General features: G+C 42.2%; 1 protein-coding gene across 7 annotated transcripts in view; it reads right to left on the minus strand.

Annotated features, from left to right (window-relative positions):
* Positions 1 to 107: 107 nt before the first annotated feature.
* Positions 108 to 14691, minus strand: part of mid1 (midline 1) — a 27840-nt gene continuing 13256 nt past the window's right edge. For 6 of the 7 annotated variants that reach the window (XM_077001942.1, XM_077001943.1, XM_077001944.1 and 3 more), the window contains exons 2-10: positions 14048 to 14691; positions 8665 to 8760; positions 6671 to 6778; positions 5196 to 5344; positions 4853 to 4980; positions 3964 to 4107; positions 3208 to 3369; positions 2187 to 2391; positions 108 to 2002 (exon numbers count right to left, since the gene is read on the minus strand). The exon at positions 14048 to 14691 is cut by the window's right edge and continues 99 nt beyond it. In XM_077001942.1, coding sequence (XP_076858057.1) covers positions 1654 to 2002; positions 2187 to 2391; positions 3208 to 3369; positions 3964 to 4107; positions 4853 to 4980; positions 5196 to 5344; positions 6671 to 6778; positions 8665 to 8760; positions 14048 to 14691 — 1985 coding nt within the window. In that variant the 3' untranslated portion in view covers positions 108 to 1653. The remainder of the gene's footprint in view (positions 2003 to 2186; positions 2392 to 3207; positions 3370 to 3963; positions 4108 to 4852; positions 4981 to 5195; positions 5345 to 6670; positions 6779 to 8664; positions 8761 to 14047) is intronic. The other variant, XM_077001946.1, reaches the window with a different exon arrangement.

Below are 14691 nucleotides of genomic sequence, written 5' to 3' on the forward strand. Positions count from 1 at the left end.
ATGAGAGACACTGTGTCATTGACACAAACAAATCACTATACTCAATACTAAATTATTTGACTTGATTACCACAGCAATGATGTAGTCTACTAATGCAAGGACATCAATTGCGAACAGCTGTGCTTTAATTTACAGATGAACAGACAGACGATTCTCAAGTGTTGAGAGGAAACCTGCCTGATACCTCAGTCTTAGTTATAGTGCTAAAGGTTTAGTCAGATATGTTCTGTCCTCAATACTTTAAATGAACATTTGTCTGCCTGAATAGAGTCTGCGAAGTGGCCAAGAAAAATGGCAAATGACTCTAATATTCATGTCGTTTTCACAAACAGATCTCTCATTAAAAGTCATTGGCTGTAAATCTGAGCACAACAGTCTTCAGTGCCAGCATGGCCATCTCAGGGCACTGGGAGGCTGTGAATATGCTGAAGACCAGGATGTGCACATTTACAAGGGCTGAAATATTCTGACTGAAGCTCCACCCCCTTTAGAAGGGCTGATCAACTCTGACTGAAGTTCCACCCCCTTTAGAAGGGCTGATCAAATCTGACTGAAGCTCCACCCCCTTTAGAAGGGCTGATCAAATCTGACTGAAGCTCCACCCCCTTTAGAAGGACTGATCTACTCTGACTAAAGCTCTACCCCTTTAGGAGTCACCCATCAGCATGTACCTGAATTATATAAAATATGAATATTCTACTACACACAAGTGTGAAATTGTTAGTGTAGGTTACCACATTATTCTTTTTTTTTTACTTTAAGAGCATTATGCTATACTTTAAGAGCAGTAAGATTTTACTTCTTCAGCGTATCACTGCCATCGATCACCCTGATAGACATGTACCTGTATGGTGATCACACCATTTCAACATCAAACGGCTCTTCATTTAATTACTTGTTATCAACAGCAGAAATGATGTAAATCATTCAAACTTTGAGGAAATATTTTTGAAACCAAAACTTTAAAACCACAATTTTCATAACTAAAAGTAAAAATGTAAAAGTTAATTTACCAAGTTAGAGTTTCTGGAAATTGTATAACATACTATATAATCACTGTATCATCCAACATTTTATTGTACTCATATCTCCATAAATGAACACCACAGAACATCAGGAGCCATCACATTTAAAGGTGCTAACACCCATGTTAGCTTATTGCATATTGCAAGCTAATGTGGACATTAAGTTCTTTTAACCTATGATTAGCTTCTAAAATGATATATCACATGATATGATGTATAACGTTAGCCTAATTCAGATAGCTAGCTGGCTAATATTGGTTCATGTTATAATAATATAAGGCAATATTGTGCATTGTGATGCAAATGTGGCATGTTGCACATTGTTTGGAAGCATGTGGAGATTTGTAATAACAGGCAATCCCACTGGTTCTACCATGTTTTACCATGTATACTAACTTAGGGTGCTGCAGTGTTGTGGAAGCATCACTTTGGGTGCTGCAATCGTTTAATTTGGTCTAACGTTCATGGACTGCTGGTATTTATGCAGCCACAACAGGAAAAAAATTATCTTAATTTATTAGTTATTTATTTTATTATTATTTTTATTTCCTTCAGAGGAGCAGCTCAGTCAGGGAGGGCAAATTGGCTGTTGCTTGGGCAATTGTAGCCCCAACTCATGGCTAGAGTCCTAGACCCGTGGTTCACATGTCTCCAAGAGGTCGGGCACAGGCAGCCCCGAGACGATGGTGACGCCCTTGCTCCACACACTGAAGATGGGCCGCACTGGCTGGGAGAAGGCGATGCTGAATTCATGGAGGTGGTGTGTGCCGGTGGCACTGTAGAAACCCAGAGAGCCAGCGTCGTAATCCAGCAGCACACCGATGCGGCGTGTGTGCGGAGGCGGGCTCACCGGGAGCTCTTGGCCGTTGTGCCGCACAACCCACGTGTTGTTGCAGCGACACAGCACCCAGGAACCCAAGTCCTTTCCAAGCCACTCGTGCTTGGGTGAAGACTTGTAGGCGATGCCAATGGAGAACCTTTAGAAAAGAGAAAGTGTTGTTCATAATGTGGTCCTAAGAGGAACCACACAAAGCCTGTTCTACGTCTTCCTCTGCTCTGGAGTCTTTGACTTTCTCGTGGCCCTTTTATCTTCAACATTTTAATCATCCTACAGTGTCTCAGAATCCTCAGTAACTCATTAGATCTGAAGTTCATTCTCACCAGGTGCTGCCTCCAACCAGGACCTCCCAGTAGTGTCTCCCACTGTCGATGAAGACATTCCCAGCAATACCATAATCTGCTGGGCTGCGTAGGCGGTCCTGAACGTGGCTCTTCTTTGACGTTTCATCCCTCTCCACAGTCAGGCTATCAGGAGAGACTTTCAGCTTCCTGTGAGCGGACTTTGGATCCAGTTTAAACGGCTGGCCTGTAGTGCAACAGCAGGGCCACTCGTGCATCAGGTTGTGTTATTGTGTTATTGTGATTGTATTATTGTGTTTGTTTTATGCTGCGCAATGTATGCTACAATTATACATTTGACTGCTAACTGATTTACCATTAATTCAATATATATATATATTTTTTAATACAATAAAAATTATATTTCTAGACATTGCTTAGTATCCTGTCCATGTTCAAGTTTTCTGCTGTGATCACTGTACTGTCAATCTGGTGTTAATAACATCACTCAACACCACAGAAGGGTGCTAATTGTCTTTTTATTCTCCATGTGTTTGCTTTGGTTTTCTTTTGTGTGCCTTTATTTTGAAATGCCTGGTTGTGGCTGTCTTCACACCCCTCCTTGTCCCTCCGCCCCCTCATCATAGCTTTCAGGTGTGTCACATTTGGGTCCCTGTTTCAGTCAGTGTATTTAAGTCCTGTGTTTAGTCTCTTGTATTGTTGGTTATTTTAAATACCGCTAGTTTGTATGCTGTGCAATTCTGCTGTTCTGTGTCTTCTGTGTATTCTGTGTATTAGTGTTTGCCATTGGTGTTAGTTGATTTAGATGGTTAATGTTTGGTTTGTCTTTGTATTATGTCAGTGGATTTTATGTAGTAATTGTCAGTCTGTTAATAAACTACTATAGAGTCTGCGTTTGCGTCCAGCCTACCTAACCGGAACCTTACACTGATCACTGTATTTACTGTCAATCAGGTGTTAATAACATTACTCAGCACCAGAGTGGAGGCTGACCACTATATTTACTGATCTCTGATCTCAATCGCTCGGTTGTGAAACTCACTGTTGGTTTTGAGTTTAGCGGGTTGGCTGCTGCGTCCTCCGGCGTGGTTCAGAGCCTTCACCATGACGATGTACCTGGTTCCACTCTGCAGGCCATGCACAGTGTAATGATTCTGCTTGATGTTGGGCACAAGCATCCAGCTCTCTGCCGAGTTACACAGACCTGCATGGAACAAACACATCTAGCCTAAGACCATTAACTCAAACAAGTCAGACAATATGAATGCATACATTACTACGGTGATGACGTGCTATTTTCACTGAAATGAACTAAAATGAAACAATGCAAGTAACTGTTAAACTTTGCCACTGGGATTTGATTAATTAAAAATAAATATACAAATTTTATATGTTATGTACAGGGTTTTTTTTAAGTAAATATTATATATAAATGAATTATGTAAAAATAATTATTTGGCCATATGGACTCTGTCTAATGATAAAAGTGGTTATATATATATATATATATATATATATATATATATATATATATATATATATATATATATATAACCACTTTTATCATTATAAATATATATATATATCATCATATATATATAATTCATATATATATATATATATATATATATATATATATATATATATATATATATATATATGCTTCCAGTCCTCTTTTTGTAAACTAAAATAATGTCCTCCTAATTTTCATCTGAAAGCAGGTCGTCTGGAAATCGTGTCCTTAGACGAGTTTACACATGTTTTTTGTGCTTTTTTTAAAGTGCTTTTTGACTCTTACTGATAATGTTGGCCTGGCCTGTGTAGATTGTGTACTGGAGTTCATAGGAGACGATGCTAAATTCATCTTCTGCTGTCCAGTGAACAGTAATGGCATCGTGGGATGCTGTACACAAGTCTTCGCGGATAGCTGGTGGGTTTGGAGCTACAAAAACAAGTTAAACAAGGTACAAAAAAAAAAACAAGATCATGATCAGGATCAGGCCCAATGACCAATTAGAACTCATCCATGTCATGGCAAGCACATGACTTTTGGAATTACTGCTACAGATACAACTGCTATAGATATGACTGCTGTGATGGGACTGTTGTGATGTCTGCTGTGATATGTCTGCTGTGATGGGACTGTTGTGATGTCTGCTGTGATATGTCTGCTGTGATGGGACTGTTGTGATGTCTGCTGTGATATGTCTGCTGTGATATGACTGCTGTGATATGTCTGCTGTGATATGTCTGCTGTGATGGGACTGTTGTGATGTCTGCTGTGATATGTCTGTTGTGATGTCTGCTGTGATATGTCTGCTGTGATGTCTGCTGTGATGGGACTGTTGTGATGTCTGCTGTGATATGACTGCTGTGATATGACTGTTGTGATGTCTGCTGTGATATGTCTGCTGTGATGGGACTGTTGTGATGTCTGCTGTGATATGTCTGCTGTGATGGGACTGTTGTGATGTCTGCTGTGATGGGACTGTTGTGATGTCTGCTGTGATATGTCTGCTGTGATGGGACTGTTGTGATGGGACTGTTGTGATGTCTGCTGTGATATGTCTGCTGTGATGGGACTGTTGTGATGTCTGCTGTGATGTCTGCTGTGATATGACTGTTGTGATGTCTGTTGTGATGTCTGCTGTGATATGGTAATTCTCTGGTTCTTATCAGCTGCTCACCTGTCAGGTAATCTAGTGCCTCTAACATCTTCTTCTCTCTGCTGAAGTCCAGTGTAAATGAATCAAATGCGTCATTCAAGTTAATCTCTGGAATTAGGATCTGTGATGATGCTGTTGCCATTGACACCCTGAAACCATCAAGAATTCTAAGTATTAACATATTGTAATGACCTTTAACCCTAACCCACACCAGCACTTATGATGACCTTTAACCCTAACCCACACCAGTACTCATGATGACCTTTAACCCTAACCCACACCAGCACTCTCACTGAGATGCTGCAGCTGCTTTTTTAGTTTTCTGGTCAGTGTTGAGATCTGGTCTGGCTGACCCCTCATTCACCTCTCCGAGATGTTGCGAGCAGACTGCAGGAACCGGGCGTGGTCTGTCTCTTTGAGGGTGTGGTCAGCCTGGTTGACGAGGGAGGAGGATCTCTCGATACATTGCTTACAGCTGGCAATCTGCTGTGCCAGTTTATGTAACCTCACCGCCTGAAAGCCACAGAATACAGTTGCTATAACCAGCCACAGTGAAGTCAACAGATGGTACACATGTGACCCAGATACCAGAGCCAACCACACAGGGTGGAACTTTGCTGGCTGAGGGAGATTTTCAGTTCCACCCAACGTGCTTTTTCTCTGTCCCTCTAAATTATGGCTCTCTCACCAAGTCTGTTCCCCCATACAGAAAAAATCACTCACTTTGGAAGCACTACTCTCACTTAACAGCCCCCCCCCCCCCACCACCCCCAGCACCCCCACCACCCCTGGTGAATGAAGAGTGATGGTTCAACCTTTGACACTGGCATGCTGTGAGGAAGGAGGTGACACTCCTTTAACAGAGAGCAACAAATCTCTCTCTCTCTCTCTTTCTCTCTCTCTCTCTCTCTTCCTCCATCTCTCTCTTTCTGATTTGACAACAGCTCAAAGCTCTCTGACATAAAAATAGAAATGTAGGAGACCTTTCAAAATTATATATATATTTATATTTATATGTTTATTTTTTAGGAAGCAGATTATTTAAAGGGCTATATGCAACAAGAACAATATTAGTAAAATATGTCCTGTTGTAGGTTTCAATCCAAGCAAAGCAACATTCACTTAAAGTGATCATCAGCCCACTGTGAAATCTTCATAACAAACACAGCTACACTGCAAGGTACGCTAACATTCAGTGTGCAGAGTCCAACACCACAACCTAATGATCTTTTTAATTTCATCATTATCATCATTTGCATCTGCAGTGGTTTTGTCAGTTTGTGCCACAGGCAAAATTATGAGAATGACATCATACGTCCTTCACAATTACTGGGAAATGTTACATCTACATGCTACATGCAGACATCTCTAGCAGTCTGATTGGTCAAGAAGCATGACTGTGTGCATAATCATGATAACACACTCCCTCTCTTATTCTACTGTTTAACTGCTCTGTACATGTTTGATGACTTTAGTTGCTTTAGTGCTGTAATCCACTTAAAGCCTGCATGCTTTCATCATTAAATCATTTCCTTTCATAATACACAGATTAACTTTAACTCTACATTATAGTGACGGTCTGCTCTGAATGCCCAAACACTTTAATACAGAAATGGGATGCTTCTTTGATGCAGTTTCATCCTCTGTTCTGAGAGAGAGAATGCTAATTATTAACCAAAAGTTAGTCTGTGCTAACATAAAAGATCCAATCACAGAGCTGTTTGGTCCTTGCAACATGTGAGAAGTTAACACCTTTACTAGGTGTGGATAGGCTGAACGGCTGGGCTGTGGTAATTCTCCTGTGTGGTGACGCTGATGCAGGAAACAGCAGGAATCTACCTTGCCTTCTTTAATCTTAGTCCCAATGATTTGCCTCCTTTGCTGAACAATGTCAATCAGAACGTCACATTCCTCAATCAGCTTGTCCTCTTGACGAGATGCATTCATCTGAGAAAGAATCGGCACATCTCAAACTTTAGTCAGACCGGACACACATGCCATTTCATTTACAACACATGTACTGCACCTATCTTACACATATAGCTGGGGGCAGTCATGGTCTGATGGTTAGCGAACCATCAGGGTCTTGTGACTGGAGGGTTGTGGGTTCGATTCCCAGGCCTGAGGCCATGACTAAGGTACCATTGAGCAAGGCACCTAACCCCAACTGCTCCCTGTGTGCCAGGCTAGGGCTGCCCTCCACTTTGGGCACATATAGTATGTACCACAGCCCCCTAATAATTACTAGTGTGTGTGTTCTAACTGCACAGATAGGTAAATGTGGAAGACAAATTTCAATTGGTGTGAAAATCACAATCGACAAATATGGCATGTTTCTGTTCTTTCATATAAATATAATTTTGCATAGTTATCAGTTAACAAATAAGAATTCAAAACTCATCAGTTGTTGAATACAGCTTTGATGGCAGAGTGTATATTAGCGAAGAGATTTTTAACAGATGAAAATGAGAAAGAACAAAATAAGAATCAGATGCAAAAACACAGGTGGACATCCAAACCTATTTCATGCTATTAAAGATATTTTCATTTGAGTGGGTAAATGTGATATCAAATAAATGTTCCTCCACATGACCTACCTCCACATACTGACGTCTGGATTAGTCTGCCCAGACTCATGGACCTACCTCCACATACTGACGTCTGGATCAGTCTGCCCAGACTCATGGACCTACCTCCACATACTGACGTCTGGATCAGTCTGCCCAGACTCATGGACCTACCTCCACATACTGACATGTTTGGATCAGTCTGCCCAGACTCATGGACCTACCTCCACATACTGACATGTCTGGATCAGTCTGCCCAGACTCATGGACCTACCTCCACATACTGACATGTCTGGATCAGTCTGCCCAGGCTCATGGACCTACCTCCACATACTGACATGTCTGGATCAGTCTGCCCAGACTCATGGACCTACCTCCACATACTGACATGTTTGGATCAGTCTGCCCAGACTCATGGACCTACCTCCACATACTGACATGTTTGGATCAGTCTGCCCAGACTCATGGACCTACCTCCACATACTGACATGTCTGGATCAGTCTGCCCAGACTCATGGACCTACCTCCACATACTGACATGTTTGGATCAGTCTGCCCAGACTCATGGACCTACCTCCACATACTGACATGTTTGGATCAGTCTGCCCAGACTCATGGACCTACCTCCACATACTGACGTCTGGATCAGTCTGCCCAGACTCATGGACCTACCTCCACATACTGACGTCTGGATCAGTCTGCCCAGGCTCATGGACCTACCTCCACATACTGACATGTCTGGATCAGTCTGCCCAGGCTCATGGACCTACCTCCACATACTGACATGTTTGGATCAGTCTGCCCAGGCTCATGGACCTACCTCCACATACTGACGTCTGGATCAGTCTGCCCAGACTCATGGACCTACCTCCACATACTGACATGTTTGGATCAGTCTGCCCAGGCTCATGGACCTACCTCCACATACTGACATGTCTGGATCAGTCTGCCCAGACTCATGGACCTACCTCCACATACTGACGTCTGGATCAGTCTGCCCAGACTCATGGACCTACCTCCACATACTGACATGTTTGGATCAGTCTGCCCAGGCTCATGGACCTACCTCCACATACTGACATGTCTGGATCAGTCTGCCCAGGCTCATGGACCTACCTCCACATACTGACATGTCTGGATCAGTCTGCCCAGACTCATGGACCTACCTCCACATACTGACATGTTTGGATCAGTCTGCCCAGGCTCATGGACCTACCTCCACATACTGACATGTCTGGATCAGTCTGCCCAGGCTCATGGACCTACCTCCACATACTGACATGTCTGGATCAGTCTGCTTAACAGGCTTTCCAGCTCACTGTTCCTCTTCACCAGATTACTGAGGTTTGTATCCAATGTTTGCTGGAGACAAAAGGAGAATCTCACCAATCACAGCAGAGAATGACACAGCATATCAGAACTCATTACAAAATCGAATTGCAAATAAAAATAACATTATACAGATATCAAAAATAGCCATAGAAATCCAACCACATGCATCCATCTCTGGAGAGACTGGATATTTTTGCAATGTGATCTTCCTAAGTGCTGTGGTTCAGGCCAGAGTGATGGTGTGTCTCTGAGCCCAGAACCCAGGGATCTGCACCCAGACACAGCAAAGGTCCAAAAGCGTTTGCTTCTCTCAACCTCATGGGTCACGATCATGATCACAGAATGACCCAAATCTGCCACAACCACTCTGCCTCATCTACAGTTTCTGCAAATGTTAGTTACTTTATCTTAAACTCATATGGACACTGTTGTATTTTTCACTTTCAACTTTAAGAAGAAAGTCAATAAAGAGGCGTCTCTAAGGTCAAATTTAGTTTTCTCTTTACGAGGCAAGTTTTTCAGCTCACATGAATGTCACTGCACATTTCTGCCATAGCATAGAACTGTCAATGCACCATAACACATGGTGACCCTCACTGGAACCTTGGGTCTGGCTGTGTGTGTCTGACTGTGTCTGTTTGGCTTTGTGTGTTTGCCTGGCTGTGGGTGTCTGACTGTGTCTGCCTGGCTGTGTGTGTGTCTGTGTCTGTCTGGCTGTGTGTATCTGACTGTGTCTGCATGGCTGTGTCTGTCTGACTGTGTCTGTCTGGCTGTGTGTGTGTCTGTGTCTGTCTGGCTGTGTGTATCTGACTGTGTCTGTCTGGCTGTGTGTGTCTGACTGTGTCTGTCTGACGGTCTGTGTCTGGCTGTGTGTGTCTGACTGTGTCTGCATCACTGTGTATAGGTGATGCTTTTATCTGTATCTGTGTTGGTAATTTAGAATTACACATATGCAAATGTGATGTAATATTCAATTAGTATTACCCAATTTGCCGTGCTTGGGCAACACATTGCAAATAAACACCATGTATTACATTTAAAATAAGAGCTTATTCACTATCACACTGTAAGGCTGTCACTGGAGAAAAAGAACAAAAATCAGTAAATTACATGTTAATGACTGAGCCAGGCAATGGTGTGTGTGTGTGTGTGTGTGTGTGTGTGTGTGTGTGTGTGTGTGTGTGTGTGTGTGTGTGTGTATCTCCATAATAATGCAGTGTAATAGAAACAGGAAAACCTGCTCTAAAAAGTGAAAACATGTCATTTTCACTTTTTCACACAGCCCATTGGGGTGATATAATGTTATGTAATGTATTGTTAATGCCAGTGCAAGTAACATTAATGCTTGTCTGTGTAACGTTAATGCTTGTTTAAGTAACGTTGATGCTGGTCGATGTAACATCAATGCTGGTTTATGTAACATTAACAGTAATGTATGTAACGTCAATGCTGGTCTTTGTAATATTATTGCTGGTCTATGTAAAATTAATGCTGGTCTATTTAGCATCATTGCTGGTCTATATAATGTTAACACTGGTCTATGTAACATTAATGTTGGTCTATGTAGTGTCAGTGCTAGTCTATATAATGTTAATGCTCGTCTGTGTAATGTTGATGCTGGTCTATGTAATGTCAAGTCTAGTCTTTGTAATGTTAATGCTGGTCTATGTCATGTTAATGCTAGTCTACAGTAAGTAACATTGATGATGTTCTATGTAACATTAATGCTGGCTTATGTGGAATGTGTGGGCTGTCCAAATAGTTTTTTGGGGCTAGAAATATTCTCCACTGAGGCAATTTCCTGTCCTGTCAGGTTTTTCTCAGGAAGGAAGGGAGACGCTCCAGGCCAAAGCTGTGGGGCCAGAGGCAGGTTCCAACCACAGGAAGTTTCCAGAGAAAGTTGGCCCACTTCTCTCGCTCGACTCTTAGAGATCTCTCTGTTTATTCCTTTAACATTACCAAGACAGGTGTGTGCGTACGCATACACCAAGAAGATTCCAATTTCCTATTTAAATGTCTCTCCCACTTGCTCTCTCTGTAATCTCTCTAATTTAATCCTGAATTGTATGTTAAATATTTTGCTTATGAATGCATAATATGACCTATTTAGTCACCCTGTAATTTAGGTGAACTTCACTCAGGTGAAGTTTGTTTACAAATACCAACTGTAGCAGCTCATTATTGCACAGTGTATGAGCTCATTTCTCATTTCTAATAACATAAGGAATTAATGTGTGAACCTTGAAAGAACACATCTGTGCTTTACTGTATATAAAAATGTATAAATACAGTATTAAGTTAAACCTCTGTACACTACTGTATATAACTGTGTATAAATACAGTACTTAAGAACACCTCTGTGCATTACTGTATATAAATGTGTATAAATACAGTACTAAAGAACCATCAATTAATGTGTATTTGGGCTTTATGTTACCAATGTTTTTCTTACTTTTCCAAAATATGTAACACATAGTGTCAAATATAGACTGATAGCTGATTGATAATTAGGGCTTTTGTCTAACAGGAAGAGAATGTGGCCACAATAGATACCGGTAATTAAGGTTTTTCGTCTAATAGGAAGAGAATGTGACCACTTGCCTTTGTGTTTCTTTTATGCTTTGGGGCTCAAGTGGGTTAGTTTGATGTTTTCTGTGGTCTCTCTTGGTAACCTGTTCCTTACACTCCTGTGGCCAGAGTGCTTTGTTGTGGATGACTGTTTCTCTCAAATTCAAGTGTCAGATCAAATCAAAATTCAATCATTTAGTGTGTCTTTAAAAATTCCACAAATATTGCTAAAGATAAACGTCACATGAACACACCCTGCATACACAGAAGGCTAATCACATTTACTTAGGGCTTTCAGAAAAGCTTTTATCATTATGATATGATATTATGATGTGATATATACATACAGTGTATCACAAAAGTTCTGCAGATATTTAAGTATATTTTTTCATGGGACAACACTGACAAAATGACACTTTGACACAATGAAAAGTAGTCTATGTGCAGCTTAAATGTATTCTTCCCTCAACCAAAGTGAGTACACCCCTAAGAGACTACACCCCTAAGAGTCTACACCCCTAAGAGACTACACCCCTAAGAGTCTACACCCCTAAGAGACTACATCCCTAAATGTCCAAACTGAGCAGTGCTAGTCACTTTCCCTCCAAAATGTCATGTGACTTGTTAGTGTTACTAGGTCTCAGGTGTGCATAGGGAACAGGTGTGCTAAATTTTGTAGTACAACTTTCACACTCTCTTATACTGGTCACTGAAAAATCCAACATGGCACCTCATGGCAAATAACTCTCTGAGGATCTTTAAAGACAAATTGTTGCACTACAGGAAGATGGCCAAGGCTTCAAGAAGATTGCCAAACACCCTGAAACTGAGCTGCTGCACAATGGGCAAGATCATCCAGCATTTTAAAAGAGCAGGGTCCACTCAGAACAGACCTCACTTTGGTCTTCTTTGGTTCAAAGAAGCTGATTGCACATTCTCAGCATCAAATCCAAATGCTGTCTTTGAAAGTTTGGCGCAGGAGTGCTGTCAGCAATGCTACAGAGTTTGAAGAGGAGGGGGTCAGCCTGTCAGTGCTCAGACCATACGCTGCACACTACATCACATTGGTCTGCATGGCTGTCACCCCAGAAGGAAGCCTCTTCTGAAGTCTGTACACAAGAAAGCCCACAAACAGTTTGCTGAACACACGTCAACAAAGGACATGGATTAGTGGAACCATGTCCTACGGTCTGATGAGACCAAGATTAGTTTGTTTGGTTCAGATGGTCTCAAGCATGTGTGGCGGCAATCAGGTGAGGAGTACAAAGAGGAGTGTGTCATGCCAAAGCCAAGCACGGTGGTGGGAGTGACCTGGTGTGGGGCTGCGTGAGGGCAGCAGGTGTTGGGGAGTTACATTTCATTGAGGGACACATGAACTCCAGTATGTACTGAATACTGAAGCAGAGCATGATCTCCTCCCTCTGGAGACTGGGCCGCAGGGCAGTGATCCAGCATGATAATGACCCAAAACACACCTCGAAGACGACCACTGCTTTATTGAGGAGGCTGAGGGTAAAGGTAATGGACTGGCCAAGCCTGTCTCCAGACCTAAACCCAATAAGATCTTCTTTGGTGCATCTCTACATCTCTGATGAGACAGTTGTATGAAAACTGCTAAATATGAGCTAAATATTAGATGCCTTTGTGGTGAAATAGAATCCTTTATTGTATAGATCTATAGATGTAGTTTTCTCTCTCTCTCACACACACACACACACACACACAGAAGATCTGAGGTAAGTAACTGCAGTGTGCTATGATGTATGCTTGTATAATTGATAAAAAAATATATAATTGTAAAAGTTATAAGAATTCACAATTTCTGGAATTAGAGAAGACATTTCACTGCCTTTATTGAGTCTTCATTTTCATTATTCAGTGCAAATCAGATTTTAAATGCAGCCTGTGAATAAAGAGTAATGGCAGTACCAGTCTTCCAATGCTGAGCACAGAGTGAAAAAATCAGAGGAGATTAAATCAAAATTCTAGGACACTGACTTATTACTGGCTCATGAAAAGGTACCTGTGGTTCCCCGGAGAGTTTGAACACCTCAGTGGGGAGACAAGTGCAGGCTAAATATTAATCTGCTTTCACGCCAGATAATTCTAGAATGTTCTAATATAGCCCCAGAACAGCCTTATGTTTAAACAGCTCAAGAACAGACTTATGTTTAAACAGGCTGTCATTTGTCATTTGTCAAGGTGCTAAAACCAAATGCAGAGCCATCCAAACACCTCTAGCTTAGATAAATGTCAGACCAACTCCAGAGAAACATTACTCAAAGTAGTGTGAAAGTACATAAATCCAATTGGTTAAAATTATATGTTTATTTTCATATATTAAAGTAAAATGATAAAGTGATAAAATAAAGAAACGTTTGCTCAGTGAACATGCAAGCTTATAGCAATGAATTCCCTACATTAAAACCTTCCATTAAGAATGTTAATATCATGATGATTTCTGATATCATACACCATTAATGGTATCATACAATGAAATCACCTTGTCGCTCAGAATTGCCATTAAACAACAGTTAACACCATTCTTACTCAATCAGTTTCACTTCAACAGTTTGTGAGATGTTTCTTACTTTGAACTTATCATATGCCTTTGCTTGTGAGATGTTGTGAGATATTTGTAGGATGTGAGATATTTTTTAACTCGAGCTTATCGTACTGTACCTCTTTGTTTGTGAGATGTTGTGAGAGGTTGTGAGATATTTGTGAGATGTTGTGAGATGTGTCTTACCTTGAGCTTGTCATATCTCTCTGTGAGAGCAGCCACCTGGTGTTCCCGGTGTCGTCCCACCAGCTTGCACAGGGAGCAGATCAGCTGTTCGTCTGTCACACAGTACATGTTGACCTTCTCGTCCGGGTGTTCGGGGCAGGCCAGCCCATGCAGGCGAGCGTCCGGCAGTGGGTCGGTCAGCCGGTGTCCAGTGAAGGGCTTCTTGTTGGGGTGCGTAGCCCGCAGACACTCCTCACAGTACGACACCTCACAGGTGACGCAGGTCTTCACAGCATCCTGTGGTGGGTCCTGCTCGCAGAACTGGCACAGAATGGTTTCACCAGGAGAGCTCATAGCTGGTAAGCTGTTCACTCCGAAGAGGAACCGATCCGGGTCCTGTTTACAGCGGCGGGTCTCGTCCGGTGAACTGGGTCCGCTTAAGGAGACCTTCTGGAAGCGATCGATGATGTTCTGCAGGGTGACGTTGCGTTTGAGCTCCTCTAGGCCTCGCTGGCTGAGGGTGATGACATAGCGGCAGGTGGGGCACTGGAAGGCTGGGGCGGGCTGAGAGGGGTCGGGGGACGAGGTGCAGTGAGACAGCAGGATGCGTTGGGTGCAGCTGAAACACAGGCTGTGGGCACACGGCAGCAGCAGGGGGTCTTCAA

This window comes from Brachyhypopomus gauderio, chromosome 4, assembly GCF_052324685.1.
Source record: "Brachyhypopomus gauderio isolate BG-103 chromosome 4, BGAUD_0.2, whole genome shotgun sequence".
NCBI classification, from domain to species: domain Eukaryota; kingdom Metazoa; phylum Chordata; class Actinopteri; order Gymnotiformes; family Hypopomidae; genus Brachyhypopomus; species Brachyhypopomus gauderio.